The following is an 18788-nucleotide window of genomic DNA, read 5'->3' as shown; positions in this document are numbered from 1 at the left end:
TGGGCTTTACAAATTTGCCACAGTATTTGAAAAAACAATGGAAGCTGGTCGTTCCATTTTCAGTTTTCATTTAAGTGATCAATACTAAATATATCAGCAGCAAAATATAATACTTTTCTGTAAGTATAATATTTAGTATAAATTTAATGTTTTCTTCCTTTGAAAGTCTCACTGTTGCATATCAATTATTGTGTTTACATTCTATTTTTTAAATTATAAATAGTTCTTTACTGTTTTGTGTTATTGGATAGTTCACAAACAGCTTATAAGGTTCAATAAATGCTCCAAATTTTGTGTTATAAGATTTTCAGATTCAATCAACTCTCTCAAGTGGTCCCATTTTTTTATTCTTTGGAAAGTGTTGGAACCAGATGGTTATGACTAGCCTGAAGAGAAAATAATTTCATCTTCATTTTGTCAGTAGTTAAATATTAGTCTTTCCACTAAGTGAATTTTTCCTCTTTATGAAAATAAATACTTGATTATGGACTGTATAACATAGTGTAACTACTCATATTTATAAGCTATTGTTAGGTTTCCATGGGCACTGTCTTCAAAATTCCTGCACCATCTGATTTTTTTTTGATTTTTTTGTAAATATGATATATAACTAAACAAACCTCTAAGTGTTATTAAATAATAGAAATAGTGGATGGCTGCTTTGCTCTTTTTGAAATATTGCTACTTACCTTTTCTCCATGACAATCTTTTTTGAGAGACCCCTGCAATATCCTTTAAAAGTTTCTTGTTCCTGCAAAGATTGGCAGCCTTTCATTTTAAAGGAACAAGACAATTGGGTGGGCTTCAAAAATTTTAGCAAGGGATTGTCTGCCCCATTGCTGGGTGGGTGTGGTCTAGTTGGCCTCCTGCGTTTTTGCCTTCCCCAGTACTCGCATTTTTGCCTTCCCTAGACTCCAGAGGCTTTTTCTTGAGCCTCTGGAGAGCGAAAACGGCCTCGAGGGCCTTCGGAGGCCAGAAACACGCCTGTTTCCGATCTTCCAGAACTTCTGGTAGGCCTGTTTTTCACCCTTCCCGAGCCTCCATGCATGTCCTGCACTCACCTGCATCAAAAGTAGGCCATGTGGGGACTCCTGGGAGGGTTGAGGTGGGTGGGGCTAGCCAGGAGTGGGATTCCGAACTGCACAGAATCTTAGCTAGAGGTTCTCCTAAACCCCTGCGGCCCCTCAGCAGCCTACCCCTGATGCCAGTGCTCACCTGAAAAAGAAATAATATTTGGGTACTATCTAGGAAAATCCCCCAAATTAGAACAAAGAATTCTTCCCTTTCAAAATCTACTTGTCTTGCTGTTGAAATTTCAGTAGATGTTGATATGATCAAAGTCAGAGCAAGACCAGATTTGGTTAGATAGGCAAACACTTGTTGACTCAATGATTCTGAGAAACTAAATGGCTCCTTCTTTTTGAGTTCCAACATTCCAATATTACAGTACAAAGAAGAAAAGTTCTCCCTCCTTATTTTTCTGTGGATTTACAGCATAGCTCCTTTTTGTCCCATTCACTAGCCTTTTATTAAAGGCGAAAGGCTTAAACCTAAGATCCTTTGTCAGTATTAATATTCCAGTCCCTGTTCATTCTGAATTGCCCTTTTATATTTCTTGTTTGGAGTATTTTATTCAGAACCACATAGCATCTACCAGCTGTTGATCCCACTATAGACTTATAAGTTATTAGTGATACATGTCTATCTCACCACAATCAAAAAAGTCAAGGTGATTGATAAGTATGCATACATATCTCCACTTTTATTTTCTGATTCAGTTTCAGAGAAGAGGCGAATGAGGGTGGAGGAGGGATAAAGGTTAGCTTGATGAATATAAAAGGCCTTCTCTAAAATTGGGCAAAGTGTGAGAGATTCATTGATGAAATAATTTATCTCTAAATGAATGTTTGACAGTTGCAGACAGCAGTCAAAAATGACCTATTTATCCAAGCCAGATATGGTTTAATAGGCTGAGCTCAGTTTAATGGATCACACCTTATGCAAGTCTGGTCAACGTTTCAATCTTTAAACGTGCAGTTAGCCCTGATTGAACTGTGAGATGTGGAACAAAATATTATCCATTCTTTTCTTTTTTTTATCCAGCAGCTCAAGGCAGCATACTAGTGCTTTCTCCTCCCATTTCCCCCCACAATAATCCTGTTAACTGGCTCAAAGTAAACTTTCATATCTGAAGATGGAAAAAAATGAGTATTTTTGATACCACCAACACTAACTTTCTGGCAAGTGTACCTCCACAGCGGTTGCAGTTATTAAAAACAACCTAATATCTCTGTTTTAAATACATTTTATTTAAGTAAGCTCCTCCCAATCTCATTGGGATATTCAGACAAAGTGCATACTGAACTAAGCCTAGATCATTTGATTGATTCGTGACATGGCTCGCTGCTGAAATACTTGTGGTAACCAGTAGTGGATTTTTGTGCTGAACAATTAGGTTTCTGGAACTCAGAACAAAATCTTGCAATTAAAGTCCTTTAACTCTAAACATATGCAGTTCTGGTGGAAACAAAAGAATAAAGTAAGTTCTCTAAGCCTACAGTCTGCCTCATCCTCCTTAGGTTGCTTTTTAATTTTTATTATTATTGTACAGCTTTACATTTAATTTGTTTTTAGGGGTATTTAAGATTTTCTATTTTGTATATGGTCTTTTAACTGCTGTCTGTACACCGCCCCGAGTCCCTTCGGGGAGAGGGGGCGGTCTATAAATTCAATAAAATTCAAAAAATTCAAAATTCAAATCCTGCTCTCTATTTTTTTGTTATATTTTTTTCCCAGACAAACAAAGTTGAGAAAGCTGTATCAGCTGCCCACACATTCCTACAGAAGAATCCCAAGCATGAGATGACCCAAAAGTACCTCAATTATTACAAAACTATGGTGGATATAGATGAATATCTTGTAGACTTGGAAGCACAACCATATGAGGTATGTATTTGGAATATTACGGAGAGGAAAATTTATCCCCAGGATGGGGCTACAATTGAAAGCTTTAAAAAGTTGCTAGTACAATTTGCTCTATAATTAAGGTCTGCAGGCTTCTTTGTAGTGAGTGAATGAATGAATGTCTGTTTGTCTGTCTGTCTACCTATCTTATCTTGTTTTAGACTGTCATGGTCAAGTAACTAACAAATTATTAAATATCCATGATATAATAACATAATGGTATTTGGAAGACCTTGCTTTTAATCTGCTACCAGAAAAATTAGCAGGTAAGTGTAATGTCTGTTGGAAGATTGTTTTACAAAATGGAAACACAGAAGTATCTCCTAGCTTCAGCCCACCTAATTTCACAATAGTGGAGAACTACTAAAGAAAATTCCTGAGTTGTCGTATTGAAGGATTCATTTTGGTTGAAGGAAATGGCCCTGAAAATATTTTGATGTCAAACCTTATAGGCCTTGATAACCTACGAACAGCACTTTAAACCGTGGGAAGAAAGATACTGGCAGCCAACACAGACCCACAGCCCAAGTGTAATATGCTTCTAGAGCCTATCTATAAGTTAGCATGAGGATCACTATATTTTGGTATAATTCCTGTGTGGTCTTCAAAGGCAAACTTTTGTAGTGCACACTTCAGTAGTCCAACCAGGTAACAAGAGGTTAAAATTGTGATACCAAGCCATTTCAGATAGGTGAATAAAATTCCTTCCAGCTCTGGCCTCCGCCTATCTATTTAGTTGTGGGAAGGGCCCTCAAATCATAGACATGCTCCAGGAATAATACCATCCCTTCATGCAATATCATCAGAGCTAGCAGAGAACATCAGTGAAGAAATAGTAATTGCACTTGCTTAGATTTAATTTCAGCTCATTCCTACTTACTCATACCTTCTGATACTGGAATGAGATTCCAGCTGTATTGTCAGAGTGGACCAAAGTGATGATACCGTACCTAAACTAATGGATAACAATCCCAACTTTTTCATGTAAGCATTAAAAAGTGGGGAGAGGCTCAAGCTTTACATGGACTCCACATGTAAGCCAGATGGTACCAACTTCTCTTCTGCAACCATCAACTAGAACTGGCTACGAAGGAAGGAGTGAAACTATTCAAATATAGTGTCTCCAATCCTCACAGATTTCATGGTTGATACCGTTTCCCCCAAAATAAGACCTCCCCAGATAATAAGCCTAATCGGGCTTTTAAGTGCATGCGCTGAAATAAGTCCTCCCCTGAAAATATTGTAACACAGCAGCAGCCATGAGCTGACCACGCTCGCCACCTCCTGCACCTCAAAAAATAATAAGACCTCCCTGAAAATAAGGCCAAGCACTTATTTCGGGGGGAAACACAGTAGTGTCAAAGGCAGCCAAGAAATCTAATTCGAGCCCACTTCCCAATAAGGCCATCAACCAACATCATAAATACAGTTTTTTTTTCTTATGCCCAGTTCTGAACCCCAACTGTATAGGAGCTGGAAAATCTGCTTCTTCAGTAGTTCTCTGAAGTCTTTTGGAGTCCAAAATGAAGGTTGTATCTATCACCAAAGAAAATCAATAAAAACCTGGTAAAGATAAGTCCAATGAGTTTTGAACATGAAACAGACTGATGTTAGAAGATTGCACTTTAATGCTCTTTCTTGTATGTTTTTTCCCCCTTCTGCTACATGTATGAAAAAGTTATTTTAGGAATCTTTGTTTGCTAAATTGATGTCTTCTACTCTATATCAGTCTTCCTCAATTTGATGTCCTCCAGAAGAGCTGGAATTGCAACTTCTGTTGTGGAAGTTGCAGTCACAATAAGCAGAAGGTACCAAGTTGAGGAATACTGCCCTAAATATTCAAGGATGAATTAATTAGATATCATAGTGCTAATGATCAGTGGGAGGGAGTAGGGAATGTCTCTTGCTGGCTTTCCTGCAAATTTTTCTGAGGTCTCCTGATTATCCATATGGCCCATGAAGCAACTTTGTGTAGCCTGCCAGCATTTTAAAAAAATAATAATAATTTGACTTTCTTAAGTCAATTTAAGAAATGCAGGATCAAGGAAGGGAGAATTATTAATTTAAATTTAAGAAGCTTAAAGACCTAAATAAAAATAAAATATACTCACCCTGTTAATTTTTATTTATTCTTTGCAGACGGTTTTTGTCAGAGCAGTGAAGCTTTACAATAGTGGAGATTTTAGGAGTAGCATTGCTGACATGGAGCATGCACTGTCCAAATACTATGAGGCCTATGAAAATTGCCTAGCTGGCTGCGAGGGTAGCTATGAAGTCTCTGAATTTAAGGATTTCTATCCAGCCATAGCAGGTAAGGGAATCAGGGAGAGATCAGCCATCATACATACAGTATGCTGATCCACTGTCCTTTTTTTTCTGGTGTAAAGTTTGAAATGTCAATTATGCAACATGTATAAAATCATTTCTCCTCATTTTTAATTGGTTTTGGGTGGAGCAAGGACTGGCACAAGTAGAGGATTTAATATGGAGCTATTGCACAGAGTAAAAGAGATACTTTAGAATTACTTCAAGTATTACATCACTATAAGTTCATTTGGATACAGAGCTATTCTGTTCGGTGATACACATTTTAAAATTCTGCATTGTTTGTTTTGATGTTGTAACCATATCTGCAAAATCTCCAATACCATCTTAACCCACCTCACCTGTTGGTTTTTCAGAGAGGTACTTCTGAAATGCTAACTCTCCTTTACCTACCCCTAGCACCTCTTTCTGTAAATACATTCAGCCCTCTGTTCACTTCCAAAACATGAGCCCTCATCAACTGTATAAAAGAGAACTGCCAATTGCATTGACTGACAGAAAATGGGATAACTTCATAATGCCAATAAATTGTATGCAAATGCAATCTTGCCTTGTAAAATAGTTAATAGGTATAATTAATATATATTATTATATTATTTATAATATAAATAATATAAATAATGAATAATAAATAATATGGATGAGTGATCTGGGAGTAGGGGATTTAACTATCACTCCCCTGTCATGGTCAGATCACTCACTTCTCCCACTTGACTTCCCTGGTGCTACCCCCCGCTGCGGGGAGGCAGAGGCAGAAGATATTAGATGGTTCCGCCCCAAGCACCTGATGGAACCAGATAAATTCCAGATGGAGCTTGGGCCACCTCCTGTAGACCTGACCCGCCCCCGGGTAGAGGACCTGGTAGCCGCATGGAATAATGCGACTGCCGGGGCCCTAGACCGAGTGGCGCCTTTGCGAACCACCCTGGCCCCTTGGTTTACCGAGGAGCTAAGGGTGATGAAACGCCACAAGAGACGCCTAGAGAGTCGTTGGAGATCCTCCCGCTCCGAATTTGACTGAGCACAAGTACGAACCCACTTAAGGACGTACCTTGTGGCATTGAGAGCGGCCAAACGTCAACATTGTGCCGCTCTCATTGCATCCGCAGAGAACCGCCCTGCCGCCCTGTTCCGGGTGACCCGCTCCCTTCTGTTTCAGAGGCCGCGGGAAGCCCCTTTACAGGGCAGGGCAGAGGAATTTGGGAAATATCTGCAGGATAAAATCGCTCAAATCCGGAGGGAATGGGTCCCTTTCAGTGGTCTAGTGGAGACGTCCGAGGCGAGTCTTGAGAGACCACTCTGGGAGGAGTTTGACTCGGTTGCCATCGAGGATTTGGACAGGTTACGTGGACGTCTGCGACCTACCACATGTTTATTGGACCTGTGCCCCTCCTGGCTTGTACTGGCATCCTGGGAGGTTACACGCGACTGGCTCCTGGGCCTAGTGAATGCTTCGTTGGGCGAGGGGTCTCTGCCGGCCGCCTTGAAAGAGGCGGTGGTGAGACCCTTACTCAAGAAGCCTTCCCTGAACCCAACGGAGCTAGCCAATTATCGTCCGGTCTCCAACCTTCCCTTTTTAGCGAAGGTTGTAGAGAGTGTAGTGGCCTATCAGTTTCCACGACACCTGGAGGAAAATGATTATCTAGACCCGCGCCAGTCCGGCTTCCGACCCGGGCACAGCACAGAGACGGCCTTGGTCGCGTTGGTTGATGATCTCTGGAGGGCCAGAGATAGGGGTTGTTCCTCTATCCTGGTCCTATTAGACCTCTCGGCGGCTTTCGATACCATCGACCATTGTATCCTGTTGCACCGGCTGGAGGGGTTGGGGGGTTGGGGGCACTGTTTTACGGTGGTTCGGCTCCTACCTCTCCGGCCGGACGCAACGTGTGTTGGCAGGGGAGCAAAGATCGGCCCTGAGCCCCCTCACTTGTGGGGTGCCACAGGGGTCGGTTCTCTCGCCACTCCTGTTCAACACATATATGAAGCCACTGGGCGAGATCATTCATGGTTTCGGGGTGGGATATCATCTGTACGCTGATGATACTCAGCTGTACATCTCCACCCCGAACCACCCCAACGAGGCCGTCGAAATGATGTCCTGGTGTTTGGAAGCCGTACGGGTCTGGATGGATGACAACCGACTCAAACTCAACCCCTCCAAGACGGAGTGGCTGTGGCTTCCGGTCCCCCGGTTCAACCAGTTGCTTCCATCTCTGGCCATTGGGGGCGTGCAACTGGCCCCCGTGGAGCGGGCGCGCAATTTGGGCGTCCTCCTGGATGCCCGGCTGTCCATGGATGACCATGTGACAGCCGTGGCAAGGGGGGCGTTCCACCAGGTCCGCCTGGTGCGCCAGTTGCGCCCCCTATTGGACCGGGATGCCTTACGCACAGTCACTCATGCGCTGGTGACGTCTCGCCTAGACTACTGCAATGCTCTCTACATGGGGCTTCCCTTGAGATGCACTCGGAGACTGCAGTTGGTCCAGAATGCGGCCGCGCGGGTGATTATGGGGAGTACTAGATACTCCCATGTAACACCTCTCCTGCGCGAGCTGCACTGGCTTCCTGTGGTCTATCGGGTGCGTTTCAAGGTTCTGATTACGATCTTTAAAGCGCTCCATGGCACAGGACCTAGTTACCTACGGGATCGCATCCTGCCCCATACATCCCTACGACCAATCCGCTCGCACAGAGAGGGACTTCTCCAGGTGCCGTCCACCAAACAGTGTCGGGGGGGCGACGCCTAGGAGCAGAGCCTTCTCTGTGATGGGCCCAGCCCTGTGGAATGACCTCCCCCTTGACATCAGGATTACCTCCGATCTCCGCTCCTTCCGTGTAAAGCTCAAGACCCACCTCTTCCAATTAGCTGGCCTGGCTCAACCATAGTTTATCCCAGCGATGGCAAACCTTTTTTGGCTCGCGTGCCACAAGTGGGGGGAGCGCGGGGGGGTCGTGTGCGGGCGTGCCGCACCCATAATGCTAGGGGCGATCCCCCAGTGTGCATGCGCGCACAACGCGATTCCCCCATTTTTACATGCTTTTTTTGCCCTCCCCAGGCTCCAGAGGCTTTATAGGAGCCTGGGGAGGGCGAAAAGAGCCTCCCCCGCCCCCCGGAGGCCCTCCGGAGGCTTCAGGGACCGTCCGGAGGCTTCCCTGAAGCCTTCGGAGCGCTTAAAACCACCCTCCAAGCAAACTGGAAGTGACTTCCGGGTTGCTCGGAGGGTCGTTTTAAGTGCTCCGAAGGTGTCAGGGAAGCCTCCGGACGGTCCCTGAAGCCTTCGGAACGCTTAAAACGACCTTCCGAGCAACCCGGAAGTCACTTCTGGTTTGCTCGGAGGGTGGTTTTAAGCGTTCCGGAGGCTTCCCTGAAGCCTCCGGGGGGGGAGACTCTTTTCACCCTCCCCAGGCTCCTATAAAGCCTCTGGAGCCTGGGGAAGGCGAAAAATGGCTTTTAAAAAGGTGAACTCAGCTGGCCAGCCCGCGCATGCGTGCTAGCCAGCTGACAGGGCAGCACCTCGCATGCCCTGACAAATGGCTCCGCGTGCCACAGGTTCGCCATCACTGGTTTATCCCATTGCTCCTGACAGTCTTTTTTAAATTTGGAATTTTAACTGAGGGTATTTTAATTGTTAATTTTAATTCTATTATTATTATTGTATGCATTTAACGATTGTTACCTCCTCCATGTACATGTACGTGTATGTGTTTGTATGTATGTGTATATGTATTGTATGTATATGTATATTTGTATGGGTTTTTATTGTACGCCGCCCCGAGTCCTTCTGGAGAGGGAGCGGCTAACAAATTAAATTTATTCTATTTATTCTATTCTATTCTAATATAAAAAGAAAGAAAATGGTTGCTTAGGCCATCTAGATGATATGAAAATGTTAGGAAAGGTAAAGCCAAATTCAAAAAAATATTAAAAATTTGGAAATACTGGAAGTATAGAGAGACAACGCCAAAGCTAATAAGAAATTACAGCTGCTGTATTGAATACACTGATCACTGAATCCATGTAAATATGAATGGAGTTGGGTTACAAAAGCTGTTTCTCTTAAGTGATAATGAAATAGTAACTTAACTTTCTTTAAATACTTTTCTTTATTTTTTTTCTACCTCCCCAGATCGTTTTGTTTTTGTCCTGCAATGTAAAGTAGATTGTGAAGTTGACCTGACCCCAAATGTTGGTGGCTATTTTGTGGAGAAATTTGTGGCCACGATGTATCACTATCTTCAGTTTGCATATTACAAATGTGAGTCCTTGATTTGATTTGGGAGCCTTGATTCATGGAGAGGAGAGGATTTGAAGTAGTGCCACCTTGTGGAGGCATTGGGTCAAAATCCATTGGTTTGAGAGAGGATGGGACAGTAGACATTTTCCTATTTTCCACCTTTGTCTCCTATCCCCGACTAGACGAATTTCTATTATTATTACTATTACTATTACTATTACTATTACTATTACTATTATTATTATTATTATTATTATTATTATTATTACTACTACTACTACTACTACTACTACTACTACTACTACTACTACTACTACTACAAATTGAACATAATGTTGCCTGTAGCAAAAACAGAAAATCTGGTGTTTGGAAAAGTCAGATTGCTTTTCCATCTGGCCTCATCTATGCTATCTGACATTGACGCTTCAAAGTTTAAAACATGAGTTTTCTAGCTGTACTTAAGATTAGACCTGTTTTTTTCAGCTTGTAAAAAATGGTTCTCTGAGTGAACTATGATCTCCTTTCTAAGTTCAAAGCTCCAAATAGCCCTAACCTGGAAATACAGAGACAATAGCAATAGCATTTAGACTTACATACCACTTCACAGTGCTTTGCAGCCCTCTCTAAGGGGTTTACAGACTCAGTATATTGCCCCCTAGCAATCTGGGTCCTCATTTTACCCACTTCAGAAGGATGGAAGGCAGAGTCAACCTTGAGCCTGGTGAGATTTGATCTGCTAAATTGCAGGCAGCCGGCAGGCAGCAGAAGTAGCCTGCAGCACTGCACTCTAACCACTGCGCCACTGAAGCTCAAATCGTTTTTCTTCTCTTTCAAGAAAGTGCAGCAACCTTTTTGAGTACATTCTGATTAAAATTTGATAAGGCCAGTAGAGGTTAATATTATTTTCAGGCCATATTTATAAAGACATACTGTTTTGGTGAGAGACTATTTTTCCTGGTTTTTTTTCTTCCCTCCCTATTTTTCATGTGCTTAAGATGTGTCTCTCCTGCTAATTTTGTACATTATTCTCTGCACAGTGAATGATATTAAGAATGCAGTACAGAGTGTAGCTAGCTACATGCTCTTTGATCCTGGAGATGAAGTCATGCAGCAAAATCTGGTTTATTATCGTTTCTATCGTGAACGTTGGCATCTGGAAGAGGAGGACTTCAACCCACGACCAGTATGAACCGGAACGGTGGTTGGGATAAGAATTACTATTTTGTTTTGGAGCACTGATATATTTTGAATGCAGTCTTGTGGGATTCTTAACAGCATCCCAGGAACAATGTGATTCTCTAGGTTCCCCTTGATTGTGAAAGACACAACTCCAAACTCGGGGGGGGGGGGGGAGAAACCCTAGTATCAATCTCCCCTCCCTTCTGAACTTGTAACAATTAGTCTTCATATCTAGTTATTTGAGAATCTGTAAAAGGAATACAATGGTGGCTGGGGAGGATGAGAAATTGAAGCATCGGGAGTCTGCAGAAATGTTGGAAGGTCACATTTTCTAGTTTCTGATAGGAGGGGGCTTGATGTTCTTGTTCCCCAGTGGTATAAAACAAAGTAGATTGTCCACAATGCTTTAGAATAACCATTTTGGATAATTTTTGTATAGTGCTATAATTGTCTATGGTTCTGGTTGTAATAAACAAGCCCCAAGAGAAGCAAGGAGAACGGAAGTGAGTAGAAGTAGTTTGATTACTTGATTATGACTTAAGAGGGAAGATCAACAGTTTGATCTTGAAATTTGAGATAAACTGAATAATTATAGTGAAATTACAGTAACTGACAGCAAGGCCTCTCATTCTTTGTTCTATATTGATATCACTATAGTACCCAAATGGAAACTTTGTCAGGAGGGGTGCGTGTTAGATGCATTCCTAACTATTCCATTACTTTTTCCTTCCCATGCAACAACTTCATTGCCGCTTGCAGCTTTACAACTGGAAGTGCCCGAGCCCTCAAGTTACATGATTTGCAGCTGCAGTAATCCCCAGAGCTAGTTTAACTTGGGGGGCAGACAAATGTTTGCATGCTTGGGTCTACTTGGTAGATTGTACCTTTCTTCAGCTGGCACCAACACAGGCTCCAGTTGTACAAAGTACAAATATTGTTGCTCTCTCACCTGTTCTAGCTGATTCTTTTCTCTCTGGTATTCTTAGGAGGCCTTGCGTTATCATAACTGGACATCCACACAGAAGAAACTCTTGGAGTTTGCCAGACAATATCTCCAGCCAGATGATGAGGTGAGAACTTGGAAAACAGGTAGAAATGTGATAAATTAAGAGCTAGCTTTTGTTTCCTTTAGTCCAGCTTTGCCCCATTAATTTACTTTGAGGATGGCAAGTACTAGATAAATCTGAAAGACAAAAGGGAAATGTTTCATTTTCAGATTTTCTCAGCTGGAAAGAGAGGATTTAGCTACCTAAGGATTGCCATCAGGATTTTAAGCTTTTACCCGGCATTACCCATAACAGAATTGGAAGGGACCTTGGAGGTCTTCTAGTCCAATGCCCTGCTTAGGCAGCAAACCATACACCACTTCAGACAAATGGTTATCCAATCTCTTCTTTAAAATTTCCAGTGTTGGAGCATTTACAACTCCTGGAGGCAAGTTGTTCCACTGATTAATTGTTCTGTCAGGAAATTTCTCCTTAGTTCTAAGTTGCTTCTCTCCTTGATTAGTTTCCACCCATTGCTTCTTGTTCCACCCTCAGGTGCTTTGGAAAATAGTTTGACTCCCTTTTCTTTATGGCAACCCTGAGATATTGGAACACTGCTATCATTTCATCCCTAGTCCTTCTGTTCATCAGACTAGACATACCCAGTTGCTCTTCTCTGCACTCTTTCCTCTTGTTTTCAGGAATAAATCCTAGTATATGGTTATTTTTTTAATGTTGGATTCTGTATCAAATACTCTATTTGAAATGGTCCATGTGCAGAAGATGGAATAGTCTCGGTTCTTGTTTGCTTTGCTTCTGATTAGCTCTTTTATCCTACTTCAGGGAGAGGTAGACGAAGGAGTTGATGGGGTAAAAAAACCTGCATTGCCATCTGATGCTGAGTTTGAAGACATTGGTGACTATGAAGAGGGTTTTTTGTCTGAATGGTGGCAGGAACCCAGATCAAAAGGAGACAAAGGTGACGAAGGTAATTGACAATAAAACTGAAGTACTGTTTGTTCACCTTCCATTGCTCATTCTTGTCTGTATCTCTAACATTGAGTTAGAGATCACTACTTGCTGTCTCATTTCCCCTGCCTTTAGTTTGATTATATTGAAGTGTATCTGCCTGATCTTTCGGCTGCGGGAGCTCTGTTCAACTATGCACAACTACCATATGTTTCTCCTCTTCTTCCTCTTTCATTACAATGTTCTGTAGTTTGCAATTGCTTATTGTGAATGTTGCATAGATCCTGCAGGAGGCAGCAGTGAGCAAATGGATTCCCCCCCCCTTCCCCATTGATTTTCCTAGTGGTGGCAGAGATATCTACAAATGGTCCCTGTAAAAAGGCTGCAGTAATATATTTTAATCTTCTTTGTTCTCAGAGAGACTTGATTGAGCAATACGATTCCCATAATAACTGCAGGTGAAGGGGAGCCATTGTTCTTTTCTTGGACCTACCAAAGTAGACTTGGAACTGGCAAGATGAATTTTGACAGCATGTTCTGTGCCTTTTGAACCTCACAGTAATATCTCCAAAGACTGGGAAAGTTCCACCAGCAGAACCTCTATGCAGAATATTTAGATCCTCTCCTGCAAATGGATTGATAAAACAAGAACAGCTCTGAGCTAAACCAGGAAACCTTCCCACTTCCCAACGGAACCACATTTCTAAAAAGTACTGTGAATGGGCTTGGAATAAAAATATCTCAACACAAAGGACAAAAAAAGAAGCCAATGTTGCATTTATTTCTGGTTTTATATATTCTGCTTTGTGACCTCATATATGTTGGGAACCAAAGTTCTTACCCATCTGTGAAAGGTAGTGTGTGCATAACTGGATTTTCCATATTCAGATTTATTAAATGCCCTATTTGCCCAAAGGCAGGACAACTCCCCTCCCCAATAATTAACTTTTAAGTGTGTGTACAGCAGAGAAGTTATAATCTATCTGCAGTGTCATGGATTCTTTTAACTGTACTCAATTTAGTGGGCTCCAAACACAAAAGGGTCAACAACAATATAGATCCCTAGACCACACACACAAACATTCACACAATTACTACTCATCATTAGTCCATTCTTCATCACTGCTACTTCTACTCATGCTATTCCAACTCCTACTCCTTGTGAGTTCTGCTACTCCTACTCCTTGTGAGTATTGCTAGAGAGAACTGTCTTTCTAGCTGCTTTACCTTCTCACATCATCACATGCCTACTTTCCTCTTCACTTTCCCACATACCATCATCTGCACCCAATGCCTCTCAGGACAGTTTTTATAGCCAGTGTTTCTGTACTGGCTGGTGAGAGGGTTTAAAGAGACAGGACGAAAGCAGCATAGATGCTGGCCATTTTCTGGGCATCTTCCTCTCACATGCAGAGAAGAGCCTTTTGTCTTATTTGTACGTGAGGTTTATGGATGAATGAGACTTCTCCCTTCATATTTGTTGACTTCTTGCTCTCAGACAAAAGCAATGGCAGTGTTATCATAGCTTTCTTTCTCCTGCTTTATTGGCTCATTTTGGGAAGGCAGGCTCTTCCTTCCTCTGAAGTTTTTATCTTCTCTTTTTCTTTATTTTCCCTTCCCATCTTCTCATTGTTTTCTGTTTTTCCTGTTACTGGAAAAAGGAAGGTGTAAATGTGTGTGAATGTATTTATGTGGTTCTGCATATGAGAGTGGTTTGTGTGAAAAAATAGAATGGTCATAATATGCACATAGGAAGTTAATGTTATATTATTTTACTTTACTAAGTACTTAGCAATTTAACTGATAATTTATTTCGTAGTCACGGAAACTTTTGATCTGTGTGTATACTCACAAGCTTTCACATGCAGTTGTATAGAATGGAGACTGGCTGGATGAGGAAGAGAACCTTTGCAGTGTGTGTGCATGTGTGCTTGCACTTTCCCTTTTGTGGCCATGGAGCAAACCATCCTAAATTAAATATTAACTTCCTTTTAACTAAATAAAGTTCAAACAATCAGAACTTATCTCCGAAACTAGGAGTCAGCAGACTTTAAACTAGAAACATGAAAAGTGAGCATGCAGAAATATGGCTTGATGAAGAGAGCTCTGTACTTTTAGAACTGGGGACATGTTCAGCTAATAATTAGGTTTCAAGATGAGTTGCTTTAATGTCATTTTTGTGCATTTTTACTCCTGCCCTTCACTTATCCATAAAACTTTATGTACATCACTCATCTCACAAAACTGGGCAATAGTTCTTTGTACTATTACAATTGTTTTTTATGAGGGTGAAAATACATGCAGGTCAGCTGCAAATCTTCCAACAGATCCCAGTCTTCCTTGTGTTCAACCTTGCCTTGGGCTTTTAAAGAGTCAGACTTCCAAGAAACTCATGTTCTGACATTTCCCTTTCCCCATGTGTCTACTGAAAACCTGCAGTTAATGGACTATCCTTTAACTTTTCTGAAAGCAAACAGTTTCATCAAGATATTTTTTTTTTACATTCAAAGAGCTGCCTTTGTTTTTCAGTTATTTAAACATTTTACTTTGTACATATTTTTTTAATTAGTTGTAGCTATATTTTAATAAAAATCTCTCCTAGTCTGTCTGTCTTCTGGTTAAGTTTTTGCTGCTGTCATCCAAATTTCTTCCTTGAGATATTGAGAAAGCATGCTTTTGTAATTCCTGAGAAAGGAACGGTTTTCTGGAAAAATAGAGGCACTGTTGCCTGGGAAACTCTGGGTGCTGGTGTAGTAACATTTGGAGGATGTCAGTCTGCAGATGGACAATTATTCATGATGAGAAAGGTGGAAAATAAACAGTATCATGAAACAGCAGAATAGAAGGGAAGGAATTGAAATAGATAGCAATATACAAAGACCTGCAAATAGAAATAGAACGACTATGGCAAAAGAAAGCAAAGGTTATTGCCAATAGTAATAGATGCTGTGGGTGCAACCTCAAAATAATTGCAGCAGCATTGGCATTGACAAATTCACCATCAGTCAATTGCAAAAGGCAGCTTTATTCATCTTGCAACAATATCTGTTAACACCACCAAACATCCACATCTGCTTAATCCAATTCCTTGGGAAGGACTTGATATGTGGATTTTCTTGGCTTCTTTTTTCTATGAAAACATTTCACTTCTCATCCAAGAAGAACTGAAGAAGCTTTTTAAATAGAAGCAAAACATTTTCAAAGAAAAAGAAGAAAAACCCCATAAGGTTCCAATATCTCAGGGGTTGCCACAAAGAAGAGGGAGTCAAGCTATTCTCCAAGGCACCTGAGGGTAGAACAAGAAGCAATGGGTGGAAACTAATCAAGGAGAGAAGCAACTTAGAACTGAGGAGAAACGTCCTGACAGTTAGAACAATTAATCAGTGGAACAGCTTGCCTCCAGAAGTTGTGAATGCCCCAACACTGGAAGTCTTTAAGAAGATGTTGGATAGCCATTTGTCTGGAACGGTATAGGGTTTCCTGCCTAGGCAGGGGGTTGGACTAGAAGACCTCCAAGGTCCCTTCCAACTCTGCTATTGTATTGTATTGTATTATAGGTTCAACCTGAGAAACTGATCTATAAAGGTGGTAAATTATATATCCAATGCTATAGTTAGCTGATTGGATGCAGCTTGAATTGACAGTGAAATCAATGAAACCTGGCATTAAGAAATAACTTGTCTAGTTTCACTGAGCTTTTTTATGTGACCAAATCTGGATTCAGCCACAGTTTTTCTATTTACATCATAATATTTCTCAACAATAGAGAAAATCTCTACATTCAGCCTTGAGTCACTGAGTGATAGATATAGAAAGCGGCAGTGATGGTTGCTCATCTAATGAGCTCAGTGGTCTTCCCCTCCAATTTTATTGAGTCACAGTGAGCTTATCCTGTTGCACAAGCTTGGAGTCAACAGCTTAGCTTCTTATCATGGCTCTAAATTGCTTTGGGGTGTTACATGGATTTTTAAACATCTCCTTGCAGACCCAGCTATACAGCTATCTGAAAAATGCCATATGCTAAAAGGAGTAATTAAGATGCATGTATTTGTGAACCAGCTTAAGAATTGCAGAAATTCACATTTGTTAATATAGATAGCTGTTTGGAATTTATGAGCTTTGAGACCAGACAGATGCCATTTACATCAAGAGCTCCATGGTTGTCTTTCTTATTTAGAGAACATGGATATAAGCATATGTACCTAAGGCCATGATGTATTTCATTGTATTGGTCTTCCTACTTCCTACTTCCTCCTCCAGATCAGTGGTTCTCAACCTGTGGGTCGGGACCCCTTTGGGGGTCGAACGGCCCTTTCACAGGGGTCGCCTAAGACCATCGAAAAACATGTATTTTCAAAAAAAATACGAAAAACATAAAATAATTTTATGGTTGGGGGTCACCACAACATGAGGAACTGTATTAAAGGGTCGCGGCATTAGGAAGGTTGAGACCCACTGCTCCAGAAGTTCTTGGACTCCTGGTAAGCAGGCAAGGAATTGTACTGCAGTACTTCTGAAGGCTTCCAGAGTGTTAAAGGATGTTTTAGTTCAGGGGTCAGCAACCTGCGGTTCTGGAGCCGCATGTGGCTCTTTCACCGCTCTGCTGTGGCTCCCTGTTGCCAGTTGGCGCCATAATTGATAGGGCTTTCGGGTTAGGAGTGGTAGAGGAAAAAGGATGTCGCACTAAGAGAAGACTCTATGGAGGGAGAACCAGACTTCCGGTTGGCTCCAGAATTGAATAGGGGGCTTATGTTTAGGACCTTTGAAGCTCTTTTGAGTGTTTAAGGTTGCTGGCCCCTGCTTTAGTTAGTAGTATGTTACCTACATACATTCTAAGCTTTAGCTTGAGTAGGGCAACTCGTTTAAGCTTCAGAAATAAATAGTTATGGTTGATTCAGAAATAAAAGAGAGAAGATAACAATTTTGTAGGTTCAGGACACACACAACGCTAGCCATGACCTCATTGCTTTTTCTTCGTTGTCACTGATTTTCTAACTGTGGCCTTTTTAATGGAACACACTTTGGATTCTCCAGTAGGTGGCAGGTTTGGGCTTTACATAAGCTGTTATGAAAGCTATTGTATATTTCAACCTTTATTATTACCACTGTTACTGTAGTGTGTAACTGTCAAGAGCTAAATATTTCTGGCATGGTGGGAACAAAAAGTTTCAGGGCCTCATTTTTGTTCCAGGTTTTGCTGTGAACTGGATTCAGATTGGTGGGAACTGGGAAGGTTTTTTTTCTAAAAGATACCTGCCACATTCCTGTACAGTAATCTGCATCAGATTTGAGATGTGAAAAATCACTGGTCCCTGCTAAGGAGGAGGAGGTATTTGTTCAAAGATATCCATTTTGGATGGCCTTCCGTAGCAGATGTAGAAAGGCACACCCCAAACACAGCAAAGCTGTCTCATTGGCACTCATTGGCATTTCCATCTAAAGAGAAAGACTCAGAATAGTAAAGGTTAAAAATTATCAAACTATGTCAGTTGATAAGCTACGGTAACTTAAGGAAATTCACAGAAAGCTTTTTGTGTTTCCTCTTTCCAACAGCAATCCTGTAACAGTCATACCACATATGAATCACTGAAACTCCCTTTTGCTCTCAGAACCAACTTTCCTGAACTAAATGGAATAGGGCATGAAATGTTATAATGCATATTATCCAAGTTGAATACAGGTAGTCAGCTAACAGCAACTGGGACCAGAATGTTGTCAGAAAGCATGCCATGTCGCTTACTACTGGATATTCCAGCACTTCCACTTGCTGTTGTTAAGTGAATGGCTGAAGGGTGTTAAACAAGGACATAATGGAGCAGCCATTTTGTGACTTCCGGGCAGCTTCCTCATTAACTACTTGGAGGAAGCTGGCAAAGATCCCAAAATCACGATCACGAGGGATCAGTCCAGATTAGCATCATCATAAGTTTTAACACCGCTGAACAATTGATATTAAGCAAGGAAAACCTGCATAATTGAATAAAGACCAGTTTGCTCAAAGGAATAATAATAGTATATATCTAAGTTGTTGACAAACAGGTTGGTTCATGCAATAGGTCGGTGTTTCTCAACCTCAGCCATTTTAAGATGGGTGGACTTTTAACTCCTGTAATTCTGGATAAAATAAATT

The 18788-nt window shown here is 41.4% G+C and overlaps 1 protein-coding gene across 2 annotated transcripts in view; it reads left to right on the top strand.

The window, feature by feature from the left end:
* The window catches only part of P3H4 (prolyl 3-hydroxylase family member 4 (inactive)), a 37779-nt gene that overhangs the window by 16229 nt on the left and 2762 nt on the right, over positions 1-18788 (top strand). The window contains exons 2-8 of one of the 2 annotated variants that reach the window (XM_081971008.1): positions 2797-2946; positions 5104-5275; positions 9417-9545; positions 10562-10707; positions 11690-11773; positions 12533-12677; positions 13076-15262. In XM_081971008.1, the coding sequence (XP_081827134.1) occupies positions 2797-2946; positions 5104-5275; positions 9417-9545; positions 10562-10707; positions 11690-11773; positions 12533-12677; positions 13076-13089 (840 nt within the window). In that variant the 3' untranslated portion in view covers positions 13090-15262. Of the gene's footprint in view, positions 1-2796; positions 2947-5103; positions 5276-9416; positions 9546-10561; positions 10708-11689; positions 11774-12532; positions 12678-13075; positions 15263-18788 lie in introns of those variants that run through there. The other variant, XM_081971007.1, reaches the window with a different exon arrangement.

This window comes from Natrix helvetica (assembly GCF_964273705.1).
Source record: "Natrix helvetica genome assembly, chromosome: Z".
Taxonomy (NCBI): domain Eukaryota; kingdom Metazoa; phylum Chordata; class Lepidosauria; order Squamata; family Natricidae; genus Natrix; species Natrix helvetica.
Note: the sequence above shows the minus strand (reverse complement) of the source record. Positions and strands in the feature narration are given on the sequence as shown.